General features: G+C 48.7%; 1 protein-coding gene across 2 annotated transcripts in view; it reads right to left on the reverse strand.

The window, feature by feature from the left end:
- Positions 1-1,722: 1,722 nt before the first annotated feature.
- KDM5B (lysine demethylase 5B) overlaps positions 1,723-13,587 on the reverse strand; it is a 73,849-nt gene continuing 61,984 nt past the window's right edge. The window contains exons 21-27 of one of the 2 annotated variants that reach the window (XM_060091520.1): positions 13,315-13,494; positions 12,481-12,639; positions 8,009-8,494; positions 6,307-6,418; positions 5,474-5,628; positions 3,929-4,249; positions 1,723-1,948 (exon numbers count right to left, since the gene is read on the reverse strand). In XM_060091520.1, the coding sequence (XP_059947503.1) occupies positions 1,877-1,948; positions 3,929-4,249; positions 5,474-5,628; positions 6,307-6,418; positions 8,009-8,494; positions 12,481-12,639; positions 13,315-13,494 (1,485 nt within the window). In that variant the 3' untranslated portion in view covers positions 1,723-1,876. Of the gene's footprint in view, positions 3,468-3,928; positions 4,250-5,473; positions 5,629-6,306; positions 6,419-8,008; positions 8,495-12,480; positions 12,640-13,314; positions 13,495-13,587 lie in introns of both variants that reach the window. The other variant, XM_060091519.1, reaches the window with a different exon arrangement.

Genomic DNA, 13,587 nt, shown 5'->3' on the forward strand with positions numbered 1-13,587 from the left:
GCTGGAGAGGGCGGAAGATGGGAGCCATCGCCCCGGTGCTCAAGGAAAGGCACCGGGCTCTTCTTCCCAACAGGCGAAGTCCAGCAGGAAGGAACTGTGTTCTCTGCATCTTTACACAGAGGAAGGACCATTCTAACAGAGGCCAACGCGCAGCACAGACTGGGCACAGGTACTGAAGGGCAACAGGCAACGATGGCTAAAATCCCTGCTGTGCCATTCCGCCTCCTGTCCCAGGTACATGGCGTCGACAGTCCACCCCAGTCTGTGTCACGTGGCAGGAACCCCAGGTGGGGCCGAGCCCAGAGAAACACCCACAGGCACGAAGGCCTGGTGCAAGCTGAAAGCGGGTCTCCATTCGAGAGGGCGGTGAGACTAAAGGAGCGGCGGGGGCCCGTGATGAGAGCCCAACCAGAGGCACAGGGGAGCCGGGCTTCAGCCCTCCGGGCGACACCCACCCTGTCCGCAGGCTTACCCCTGCCCAGGGACCCATGCTTCCACCGAAGACCCCAAGTCTCACGAACACCTCTGCCTCTCGTTACTAGAGCGTGCAGGCAGAACAAAGCAGGTTTCTACCAACTGCCACCACCTCAGGTGGCGTCTCTGGCTTCAGATTCACTCTGAGAGGGGTAAACGAGCCCCTCCTCCCAGGACGCTGAAATGAAGCGGTAAAGCAGCAGACCTTCCTTTTACAGTGCGTGCAAACCCCAGTCTTCTTCCAGGATAGAGGCGACACACAGGCAAGCCCTTTGCGCTCGGTGAGAGATCCTACAGCCTGACTTGGGAGGAAAAACAAACACAGTAGTCACGGCGCTGAGGCGGGGGCACCAGATTCTTTCTTCACCCACGTGCCCTCCTGGCTTAGGCTCCAATCTCACTCAGCCCTTTCTTTCTTCCTCACACCTCACGCAGCTGCAAGACCCGGGACGGAACAGTGTCAGCTTGCGTGTGTTACCGTCTCGCGCGTGTTGCCTCGGGTATCCACGAGGGTACAGGCCAGCCTCACAGCTCACACGCACAAGCACGGTTTGTAGATAACACACCCACTCCGGGGTCTCGGTGGGGCCCTCACAGAAGGCGTCCGTCGGGGGTCCGTGTTTCCACGTCGTGCTGGCGTGCAGGTAGGATGGAGGCTCCAGGAGAGCCGTCGTCATTCACTAGCAGGATAACTGCTGGCACGTGACAGGCCTTTAACTTCAGTACCGATGTGTGTAACAGACCATGGCCCCCCCTGGGGGGAGGTGGTTTACATACACACACTCCTGCCCCCACCCCCCACCCGGGGCAGAGACTCTTCAGCACAAGAGTGCTACTGTCAGGGACTGCGAACCACCCTCCAGGTGAAGAAGAAAAGCTTGTGGGGCAGGGGAGGTGCACACCAGATGGGCAGAAGCTCCCTACAGGCAAAGGCTTTATTCCAGGAGCAAAGTCCCCTTTAAGCTTATGTTCTCCGTGGAACTGGGAGAGTCAGCATCGTGCCCCAATGTCGGGGAGTCTAAGAATCGGGGTGCTTAAAAAGGCCAGAAACCAGCAGAGATTGGCACAACGTTGTGAATCAACTACACGTCAATGAAAAAAAAAAAAAAAAAAAGGCCAAAACCCCTGCCACTCCAGGTGGGACTCTGAGATTGTTCTTCTCCACTGGCCCCAGAAGCCCATCAGACAAGGAGAAAATATGACAACTCTGGGAAAACTGCAGACGATTCAAAGTCATTCTTAAAGAGGTTTAATTATCTGAATTGCATAAAAGGGGGCAGTACACATTTAAATCTCTGCTACATCACAAACTGCTGTTTTTTTTTGTTTGTTTTATTAAAGACCCACTGTTTCTACCCATCTTCAGGTTTATGGCTACAGAATGGAGGGAAAACAGGTATTATTAGCAACAGGATAGCAAACAGCAAGCAAGAGTCTGTTCACCAGAATGTCTTCTCCACTGCAGAACAGAGTCCTTTAAAAAGAAAAGGCAGGGAAAGGCTGTGAGCCATCCATGACCAGTAACAACAGTGAGAGAGAGAGAGAGAGAGAGACAGCAAGGAAAGCGAGAGGGCAGAGCCTGCGTGTTCACAAGTGTTTCCTTGACCCACACCCTCCTAGCTCTCTGTGAGGGTGCACTCTCCTTTCGTCTCCCCTTCTGACATCTCAACCCTAAACCAAGTTTCCCCGTCAATTCAAATATAATAAAGATATCATTCCCACAAGGAGGGCCGATGTGAGGACTGGAATGATTTGCCAACATTCTGAGAAAGCTTACTTAAAAATAGCATGGCTTTAAAGACAGGTTCTATTCCTTGAAGACGGGAGGAAAGGGGGGTCTCTTTGTTAGTGCGGACTGGAGGCATATGGCCCACTGAACAGAGCAGGATACAGAAGAATCCCCTAAGGTCTGCAGGCTACCATCCACCGCTACTGCAGCCTGGCTGGGCAGAGGCAAAAGCAAGCAACCCCTCTGCTCTTCAAAGCCCACAGGTGGAGGGGCAGAAGCAGATGTAGGCTCATGGCTCTAAATAACCAGCATGTAGTGTTATATTAGGACCAAGGATTTATTCCACAATATAAACTGCAACATTTTTTGATACAAGCTACCAAAAAAACAGGCGAGGAGGGAAGGAGCAAGGAGAAAGCCAAAATACAGCTGTGGCAGGTACTTAGAGAGCAGCCTCTTTTCTATGTCACTAGGTCACCAGTGACACTAGAAACTAGACGTTTGCGTTCTGACATCAACCAGATGCTAAAGCACCCACACGCTGTTTGGAAGTTTGTTTTGTTTTAATTCCAGCCACTGAAACCAACATGGAAGTTATTGCTTAGATAAATAAACCTAGTCTACCAGGAAAAAAAGAAAAGTGGATAAAAGAAACAAACAAAAACCCCAAAAGTGAAAAACTTAAGCTCCCCAATATGGTAACAGAGTAAACAAGAGAGAAATCCCTCAAATGAGGATTTACTGGAATTTCTGGTGCTCTTCTGGGCACTGAAACTGAGTTGGACTCTTAAGCCGGTAAACCCCAGAAAGAGGTAAGACTTTAATGCTGTACATGAAAAGGTGCAAGCTCCAATCCTTCCACATTGGTGGGAACCCCTGCAAAAAACAGTCAGCATTTCAAACCTCAACAATCACAAACAGCTCTTAAGGAAAAAAATACAAAAAGTGTCAAAAATTTTTTTTAGTCGTTTTTTTCTTTTTTTCAAAGAGTTCTGGAAAAATGATCCCGTAAGGAATAGAAATAGCACCGTTCACAGGCTGGTTTGAATGCCAGTCCTGCAGCTTTGCTGCGACACTGGAGGAGTCCTCTGGCCGAGTCCTGAATTACAGTTAGGGTCTGTTTGTTTTATCTCCGGCCTGGCGCGTCCGTCGCCGCACAGCACGCGCACACGTAGTCCTCCTCCTCGGCCGTCTCGGGAGAGACACCAACACAGACCTGATGGAACCACCGATTGCAGCTGCCATCACACTGGACCCAGTCCACCTGGTTACAGAGAGCAGGGAGACGGGGTTTTCAGGGGAAGAACAGGCCTGACAGACACCGGGCAGGCCACTGCCCCAGCGCTGGGACCTCGGGCACAGCAGCCCAAGCGACCGAGTCAAAGCCAGTCTTCAAGTGGTGACTGCTCTGGGGCTAAGACAGCGCAGCCCTGTGACACGGAAGCAAAGGGCGTGGTAGCAGCATCCCTCCCACCTTCTTAGCGCCGGGCGGTGAAAGCTGGAGGAGCAGGAAAAGGAAAAAGGGAGGAGGAAGAGTTTCTTCAAGAAAAGGGAGAAGACCCAGGAACCATGTGAGAGCAGAGGTACCAGTGGGGGAGGGTGAGCAATCCACTCAGATCGGCTCAAGGCAGGTAAGCAGGAGAGAGACCCGGCCAGGTGAGCTGTAGCTTACAGGGTTTCTGAGTTAAGGGAACGCACGTCCTCCATGGCCCAAACCTCACTGACCTCGTCTCCTTCTGGCTGCAGGCAGCTCACGGCCGGGCAGACGGCGTCCTCGTCCCCAGAGTCCTCCTGCTCCGAGCAGGACGTGTCTGAGGGCAGGGACTGAGTGTCGGCAGAAGGGACCAGCTCATAGCCACGCGCCCGCTCTAACTTGAAACTGTTCGTGTCCTTGCGGTGGCTCAGTTTGATCCTCTTCTTTTTAGGGGTCCGCAATTTGGCGACTCGATCCCACCGCTCACTGGAGAGACCTTCTCTTTCCAGGCGTCTCTTTACTTTGCTCTCGAGGCCGCTGACTCCGTCTCGCTTCCCACGGCAGCCGTCACTCTGGGTGGAAGATGGCAAACTCCATTTAGCCTCTCGCCAAAACCAACGATGCTAAGAACCGGCTGCACGAGAAGCAGGTGCTCCCCATTGACACCGACATGTGCTGCACCCCACCCCACCCCCCTTCACATCCTACAGGACCACCTAACTTCACTGTTTAGTCTACCAAAGCAACACTGGAAAACAGAAATGTCACAGACACAATTCGTTTCAAATTAGCCAACCAGCTCTGGGAGATGGGAGATGCCACATTCTTTTGGCCAAACCCACGAGGAAGTGCCTGACGTCCAGAGAGTTTCTATCTAGGTGTTAATAACCCACAGACAGCTAAGGAACCAAGGCAATACCTTGCTTCTTTATGCACATCTCCACCCCTTATAGGAGGAAGGTGCATTAACTGAACATAGCTGATAACAGTGCTACACTATTTGGTGTCATAATGAAAAACAACTCCTAAATGCCAGCGTCTGCCCTCATGCTGTTTTCAGTGAGATTCCTCCCTATCTGACTACATTCTCAGGGGCCTTAAATGTTACAGGTCAGTAAGTTCACTCACAGGAAGCAGCAGCAGCAGCATCTTACGCTGCTAAGAAACAGGACATTATTAGTTATCCCCTTCAAGTAAGTCAGCACTCAAAATGGGCACCCTTGGGACTTCCCTGGCGGTCCAGTGGTTAAGACTCCTCGCTTCCACTGCAGGGGGCATGGGTTCAATCCCTAGTCGGAGAACTAAAGATCCCGTATGCCGTGCGGTGTGGCCAAAAAATACCCAAAAAACAAACAAACAAAAAAAGGGTACCCTTGGTCTAGTCACCTGGTCCTCACACCGGCTGTTGGGTTTGGTTTAGAAGAGTTAAAGCATTTGTTACATGTTGACTCCAAGAATGAAGGCTTTATCCCAAAGGCCTTTCCAGCTATAATTACATTTTCATCTCTACAGTAATTCTCTTACTGAAGAAAAATAATCCTGCTTCTAGCTATTATCACATGGAAATGATGAGAAGCACACCTTGCTAAAAAGAAAAAACAATTTCACACAGTGGCTTAAAAACCAGCATCAAAATCCAGGTTGTGAGCCCAAAGTGCTCAGTGACAGCCGTTGGAACAGGGCTGTGGGGTAGGTGGTCTGCATCCTTTCCTCGACCAAAGACAGCATCTCGTCCCCGAGCTATTGATGGATGATGACACTCTGAAGCACGCTGCCGCCCAGACCCCGACGCCCACCTTCTCACTGCTGGGTCTCACTGGAGAGCTGCGGTCAGCTTGCTGCGCAGGGCTGGGCTTTGCCAGTAGCGTCTGGTAGAGCTCCTGAATTTCAGGAAGGGACACCTGGAGCAGCTGGGCCTCCATCAACAGCTCACTCACTTCTGGGCTTAGACCTGTCGGAGACCAGACCAGATCACGGTGACACCCACCTGAGACAAGAGTGAGGGAAGACCACCGCTCCCATTACCACCCTTTCCCTTCAAGTGAGGTTCACTCCACAGGCCCAGAGCCACAGCGTAGCAGGCCCAAACTGGACTGTGTAAGTCTATCAATGACTAGGAGGACTCCTGCTAATGCAGGAGGGAGATACCTCTGCTTTCACAGAAGCACAGAAGAGCCAGGGCCTGGGCACTCTGAGCGGGCCCAGGGTTCCAGGCAGAACTCATCGGGGAGAGTCGCCCTCAAGGAAGGACAGGAGGAAGGAGGCAGGGTCTCTAGAGCCCCCTCAAGTCTCCTACATAATGAAGCAACAAGGGAACCCATGACTTAGCATCTGATGACCACGATGCCTGGGGTTTAATTATCAGTTGGCATGGCATGAACCCTTTCACCCCTGAAAACAATGGATATAAAGACTTCCTTTCTGTCTCTTTTGCATTTATGAGCCTGTAACTACGATTCTTCTCCTACCTTGCAAACGCATAGTAATCCATACCCTACGTATGAGGATAAAATCCTTTTTAATGGTTCCTGGTTTATGTGCAACAAAAACCTACTGCACGATCCCTTTTTACTATTCAGCCCTCAAAATCATAACAATAATAATGGTGATGATAATAATAAATACAGACCGTGGAGGGGGATACAGCTCCGTCCAGTAGAGAAGGGAGAGTGTAAATATGAGGTTCTGCTGTCCCAGTCACCAGGTAAGGAGAAGGACGTGGAGCCAGGAGGCTGAGATAGCTGGCGGAAGGAGAACATCGTACAGTGAGGCTTCTCCAGGGCTAGACCACTCCCACCAGCCCAAGGGAGGCAGCTTGGGGTATCAGGCAGCCACCAGCAGAGAGAAAGACTGGATTTTCCCAAACTGAAAGAAGTCTCCTGGCAACTCAGATCTGGCCGAACCAACTCATATCCAGCAAGCCTTTGGCCTTCCTGGGTGTACCTGGACTGACTGCAGAGGTCAAGAGCACCACTGGGAAATCAGTCACTTTCTCTGTGTGGAAACAGATCGCACGGCGTTTTAATCTCTAGGTAATCCTCCTTCTGAAGATTCTAACCCCACTGACACAGCCATGCACCCGCTCTGGGTAAACCAACTGAGGAACTGCCAGACAGTATTCACATCCACGTCCCTACCTTCACCAGAGCTTATCAGAGGAGCTGGGAGAAACAGTCCTTTGACCACAAATTAGTAAGTAAATAACAGCTGTGTCTTTCCCTTTTATTAACATAGGTGAACTCCTAGTACATCCATCCTGTGTAAGGAACACAAATGTCTCCAATGTAGGCTACCCAAATACCCACAACTCAACTATGAGACAAAAATGTAACACATCGTTTGCTAAGTGCCAGGCACTGTATTTCGGAAGCCTGGGGAGAAATTAAAAAGACAAGAAAACAAATACAACAGAGACCAATCTTCTGTCCTCGTCTCTAATCTGTATGACCTTCAACTCCTACACTTCACACATCTCTGCCGGTGCAGCACAAGGGACACGTAGTATCTGCAAGAGAACCTGCCAGACTTGGAAGTCACCAGGTTAACATGATGAGAGGCCTGAGTACTGCCTGCCTGGCTGCACTCCTCATCTCCCACGGAAGGAGACAGAAGCCCGGCCGTCCCAGTGACGCTCAGGGGAATCTGGCTTTGGAAGAAAGATCACAGATGGTATGAAACCCACCACCTCTGCTCTGAAGCAACTTACTAACACTCAAGATACCTCAAAACCTCTTCTTCCTCAAAAGGCAACAAGAGACAGGAGGAGGCACTTCCCCTTTCTCCTCGGTGACTTACACGAGAGGAAGCAGGGAAAAAACAGCCAAGCAAAGAATTTTAAAACACATGTATATTGGGCTTCCCTGGTGGTGCAGTGGTTGGGAGTCCGCCTGCTGATGCGGGGGACACGGGTTCGTGCCCTGGTCTGGGAGGGTCCCACATGCCGCGGAGCGGCTGGGCCCGTGAGCCATGGCCGCTGAGCCTGCGCGTCCAGAGCCTGTGCTCCGCAACGGGAGAGGCCACAACAGTGAGAGGTCCGCGTACCGCAAAAAAAAAAAAAACAACAAAACCAAAAAAAAACCCCACATGTATATTAAAAATACATCTGGTTCACACACATCAATGGAAAATCACATGCGCATATGAAGAGGTGAAATCTCCACAGCAAGCGTGCCCGGCTATCGGGAGCAGAGGGAACTGAGGCAACGTGGCAGGTGCACGCAACCCTCGAAGGTAAAGCGGGTGCCGGTACCGGCGGCACCCCCAGAGCTACCAGCTCCGGAAGAAGGTCCAGAGCTGAGTCCGATAACCAGCGAAGGAGAGTTCCGGCTCACCTTGCTCGTCTCTGGCGCCTGTCCTGCGGAGGCCTGCCACCTGCCACATAACAGTCCTGAGCCCGCTCGCTCCTGCGTGGGCTGGAGGTTACCTGACGAGAGCAGCTGTCGGGCTCTGTGCTGCCAGTTCACGGTTCTTTCAATCATATACCGCAGCGCATCTCCCTCGGGAAGGCGCACTCGGATACGCTGGAGGGAGGCCAGCAGGGGCAGAATTTTCTCTAGTGGAGGTTTCTCTGACCTCCGACAATGGGGACACAGCCAGATCCGGGGGCCCTGCGCAATACTGGGTACCGCCACACAGCCGGTGTGGAAAGCATCCCTGCAGAGTTCACACTGGATCATGGGGGCAGCTGGTGCCTTCTGACACAGGCAGACCCTCATCTCCACATCCTGGACTGGCGACAGCAACTTTCCCTCATTGGCTTGTCTGAGAGACTGCAAGGCTTCCATTTCTCGTAAGCGGGCTTCCCCAAGCGTTGCCATCTAGAAAGGAGATAACAATCAGGGACAATGTCACAGAGAACGCAGCCTTCTCCTAAAACTAGGGTCCTGGTGGCTAAGAACACCGGGCTCCAGAGTAGACTCTGCCTGCCTCACTAAGTCAGGTGGGCAACAACATCCACTGTGGCTAAATTTCCACACGTATGAAGTAGAGTCAGTAGCAGTGCCCACCTCACAGGGCCGCTATGACGATGACATGGGCTGTGTGACAGACGCTCTGACTGGCACCCAGCAAACCCTCAGTGTGAGCAGCTACCTAACACACACCATTCTTCGAAGTCCAACTTCCTCACACATTTCTCTCTTAGAAAATGTACCTCTCTTGAAGGATACAGGCTTTTCACAGTCTAGGTGTATTAATTTCTGAGGTTTTCCATTTGTTTTCAGTTCCACTAGCTTTTGAGTTCCTCCAGAAAGGCACTTTAGATGAGAAAGTCTGTTAAACAGCTGTAGTAACCTGTGTCTCTTACTGCCTTTAACATTAGGCCTTATATGTGTGCTGGACACTGGAACTGTGCGTAGTGAAGCTGGGTCCCTCACGAAAGAATCAAACAGAGCCACTTCACCAGACTTCCCTTTCTCAGATACACACACACACACTCACACACTGTAAGATCGTTAGGGCAGAGACAAAAGCAAGCTGCTTTTCTGCAGAAACTGGCAAGTATACTCATTATAAAGTCTTTTCTCTCTATTAAAACTGAGAGCCATGTCTCAGCAAAGTCCTGAGTTCAGTTAATCTGTATAAGCGACTTGAAAACACAAACATAATCAGCTTCACAACAAAAAGCTGAAGTGACACTGAACATGTTTCTGACTAGTATGTACAAGCTGTCCATACAAGGGACTTCTACGTGAACAGACCAGGCGCCCACTACATAAACCAGTCCAGGCATTACAGATTTATTCACCTCCCACCATGAAGTAAAAGCTGCCTAAGGGTGACCAATTCAAATCACTAGCTATGTCAGAGTTAGTCACTACCCCCTCGAACATAACACATCCATCTTCCACAGCGGAAGGCTGGACCACCAAAATCCTAATACTTCACTGAGGGAGAAATACAGAGCAACAGGGGGTAAACACAGGCCTTTAAAACTGAGCCTTCCCCTTTAGAAATAAAAACTACAGGCTGCAGGAACCATTCTTTTCCCAAGTCTATTCCTATAAATAAGTCCTTAAAACGTTAATTTGTCATAGTTAAACCATTCTCGATGATCGGATCCAGCCACCACCAGATCCATCCCGATTGACTAGAAGAGGAAACTGAGTTCTAAGGCCAGATCGACTCTTCTGGATGAGAGAAGAAAATGTATGAATGATGGATTAGGGAAGAAACAGATCCAGAAGTAAACCACCTAACAAACCTTTGGTCTATTTAAGAAACCTACTTATTTCTCTAGCTAAAAACAATGTACAGGCAGCATATACGGGTTATGTGATCACAAAGTGATCAATAGGTAATGTACAGAGGTTCACAGACTAGATCAGCAAGACTAGACAAGCAAAGCTCAAGACAGACAGTGTCCTTACAAAAACGAACCACATAACAGTGGAAAGTAGCACCTTGGAAACACCAGAATTATGCTCAGGCAGCCGCATCTGATTAGAGCCTGAAGTAAGGGACAAACATGCCAAAGAAAGTCTGTGTCAAAATACACAAACACATCAGGGAAATCCCATGTCAATCGCAAGAGAGATCAGGCAGCTACGAAGGATCAGACCAGAAGGAAGGTGCCGGGACCAAGGACGAGCCCAGGCCCAGTAGCAGGTATGTTCCTGCTCTGGAATGGACAATGCTTTGTGCCTTCAAAACCATCCTAAAAGTTTGACTTCATCAAACCAAAAAGCTTCTGCACAGGGAAGGAAATCATCAACAAAATGCAAAGACAACTTACAGAATGGTGGAAAATATTGGCAAATTATAATTTGATAGGGGTTAATACCCCCAATCAATGAAGAACTCATACAACTCAATAGCACAAACAAACAAACAAAACAACATCACCACTACCAAAACCAAAAATCCAATTAAAATGGGCAGAGGATCCAGTAGACATTTTTCCAAAGCAGATACACAGATGGACAACAGGTACGTGATAAGATGCTCAACATAACTAATCATCAGGGAAATGCAAATCAAAACCGCATTGAGGGCCTCCCTGGTGGCGCAAGTGGTTAAGAGTCCGCCTGCCGATGCAGGGGATACGGGTTCGTGCCCCGGTCTGGGAGGATCCCATATGCCGCGGAGCGGCTGGGCCCGTGAGCCATGGCCGCTGGGCCTGCGCGTCCGGAGCCTGTGCTCCGCAACGGGAGAGGCCACAACAGTGAGAGGCCCACATACCGCAAAAAAAAGAAAAAAAAAAAAAAAAAAACCGCATTGAGGGCTTCCCTGGTGGCGCAGTGGTTGAGAGTCCGCCTGCCGATGAGGGGGACGCGGGTTCGTGCCCCGGTCCGGGAGGATCCCACATGCCGCAGAGCGGCTGGGCCCGTGGGCCTTGGCCGCTGAGCCTGCGCGTCCAGAGCCTGTGCTCTGCAACGGGGGAGGCCGCAGCGGTGAGAGGCCCGTGTGCCGCAAAAAAAAAAAGAAAAACTGCATTGAGATTATCACCTCACACCTGTTAAAATGACTGTCATCAAAAAGACAAGAAATGACAAGTGTTAGGCAGGATGTGGAAACAAGGGAACCCTCGTGCACTATTGGTGGGAATGTAAACTGGCGCAGCCACTGTGGAAAACAGTATGGACGGTCCTTAAAAACTAATAATAGAACTACCATATGACCCAGAAATTCCACTTCTGGGTATACATCTAAAGGCAATGAAAACACTAACTTGAAAAGATTATCTGTACCCCCATGTCCAGTGCAGCATTATTCACAATAACCAAGATATGGAAACAACCTACATGTCCACTGATGGATGAATGGATAAAGAAAATGTGGTGTGTATATACAATGGAATATTATCAGCCATAGAAAAGAAGAAAATCCTGCCATTTGCAAGAACATGGATGAACTTTGAGACCATCATGCTAAGTGAAGTAAGTCAGAGAAAGACAAGTACTGCATGATCTCACTTATATGTGGAATCTACAAAAACAAAACAAAACAAAAACCACCCCACAGATACAGAGAACAGACTGGCAGTTGCCAAAGGCAACTGGTGGGGGAGATGGGTGAAGAGGATCAAAAGGTCAAAATAAGTCCTGAGGATGTGATGTACAGCATGGTATGACTATAGTCATTAATACTATGTTACATATTTGAAAGTTGCCAAGAGAGTAGATCTTAAAAGTTCCCATCACAAGAAAAAAAAACTGTAACCATGTGTAGTGATGGATATTAACTAGATTTATAGTGCTCATTCTGCAATATATACATATACTGAACCACTGTACTATACAACTGAAACTAATTTAAACATTACAGGTCAACTATAGCTCAATTAAAAAAAATTTTTTTTTTTTAATTTTCAAAAAGCATCCGGATCACACAGCTATCTTCTTCTGTTCTGATACTCTGCTCACTAAACATTAGCTAGATACTGCTTCATCTTCCTGAAGATGATACAATCTTTGAATCAACAGGGCTTACGCTAAATTCAGGTCAGACTCAAAAGTATCCAGTACCCTTTTAAGTGTATTTCTTGTTGTAAACTAGTAAGTTGGCATTGCAGTTCCCATATCCGTTAGCCTGGGTGTCCTGAGTCTGCATCCCTGGACCAAGCCTCGGGCACTGGAAAGATTGTTTCTGAACCTGGGAGGTCTTCCCTGAATCCTTTGCACCTCCACGCACCTTCCATTCAAAACTTTTACAAGTAACAATTCTCCCAAAGTCGTTTTGGTAAAATAGAGTACTTTTAAAGTTATTCTTCTACTTGCCTTCCCAATATGACCAGTCAGTAAGAGAAGAGTTAGAAATTATCCTCCCCCATGGAGAAAAGAGGAGGAAAAACCCCAGGACGTACAGCTGAAGCAGTCTCTCTGCTTTCAGTCAGAGCTCTCTCCAGGTCACTCAGACTCTCTACTCTGGGGCTTCTCTTCTTGCCACTTGGCAAGGGCTCCTTTAACTTTCTCTGCTTCCTCTTCAATCCCAAAAGGCCAATATCACATCGAGGACACAGCACCTAATGTGGACAAAGCACAACCGCTGGTAAAATGGATTTCAGATGAAGCATTAGGAAGTCCCCAAATAAAAGCCTAAGGAGTGGGAAGGATGTGAGTTTCTTAGTATTTTCTGTGTAACATGCCTCCCTGAAGCCAGAAACTCTCTTCTACAAAGGAAGGAAGAAAGGAAGAGAGGGAGGAAAGAAAGAAGGAAATCTCACAAAAAGACAGACTTTGATTCCAGATTCAATCAAACAGTAAGTAAAAAAATGTGATGTAGAACGATTCCAGTCATAATGTGCGACCAGCATCAGCTTACAAAAAAACACAGGAAGTGCAACTATAGCACTTTGAGAGGTGGATGAGATCTTTTATTGAGCTTGTTAAAAGCAAGTGGTGAAGCATGGCCAAGGTTAAACGTCCAATTTCAATAAACTGAGGAACTTCAAGGAGGAAAATTTCTTCCTTAGACAGTGAATGCTATCCCTAAACATATGCAGAAAACATTTCAAGATTCTTCTAAGTTTCAATTGAAACTTTCAGTAGAAACTCACAAGAATCTCCCTGGCTCCACTGAGAAAAATAACTCCTAGAGCATAGATCAGTCAGTGATACCACCTCCGTGTGTGAGGGACTGCATGTTTTGCCAGGCTAGGGGACCCAAGGTCTGGTAGGTGGGCTAACTGCAAACTTACCTCCAAGAGAGAATAGGATGAATTCTCAGTCAGGAATGTCTTGGCAGCACATTCTTTCCAAACGTGAACCTCAGCTACTAGTGACTCCAGTCTCGGTAAAGAATTCAGATGCACCGGGATAGATCGGCCTCGTGTAACAAGTTCTATCAGTGTGTCTAACACTGGCACACGTCCTCCAGCCTAATAAATTAAGGGGGAAAAAAATACTTCCATGTAAGTGGGAAAAGTACCATTCGGACCGGGCCTACCCCATGATTTCAACATATTAAATTC

This window comes from Mesoplodon densirostris, chromosome 2 (assembly GCF_025265405.1).
Source record: "Mesoplodon densirostris isolate mMesDen1 chromosome 2, mMesDen1 primary haplotype, whole genome shotgun sequence".
Lineage (NCBI taxonomy): Eukaryota > Metazoa > Chordata > Mammalia > Artiodactyla > Ziphiidae > Mesoplodon > Mesoplodon densirostris.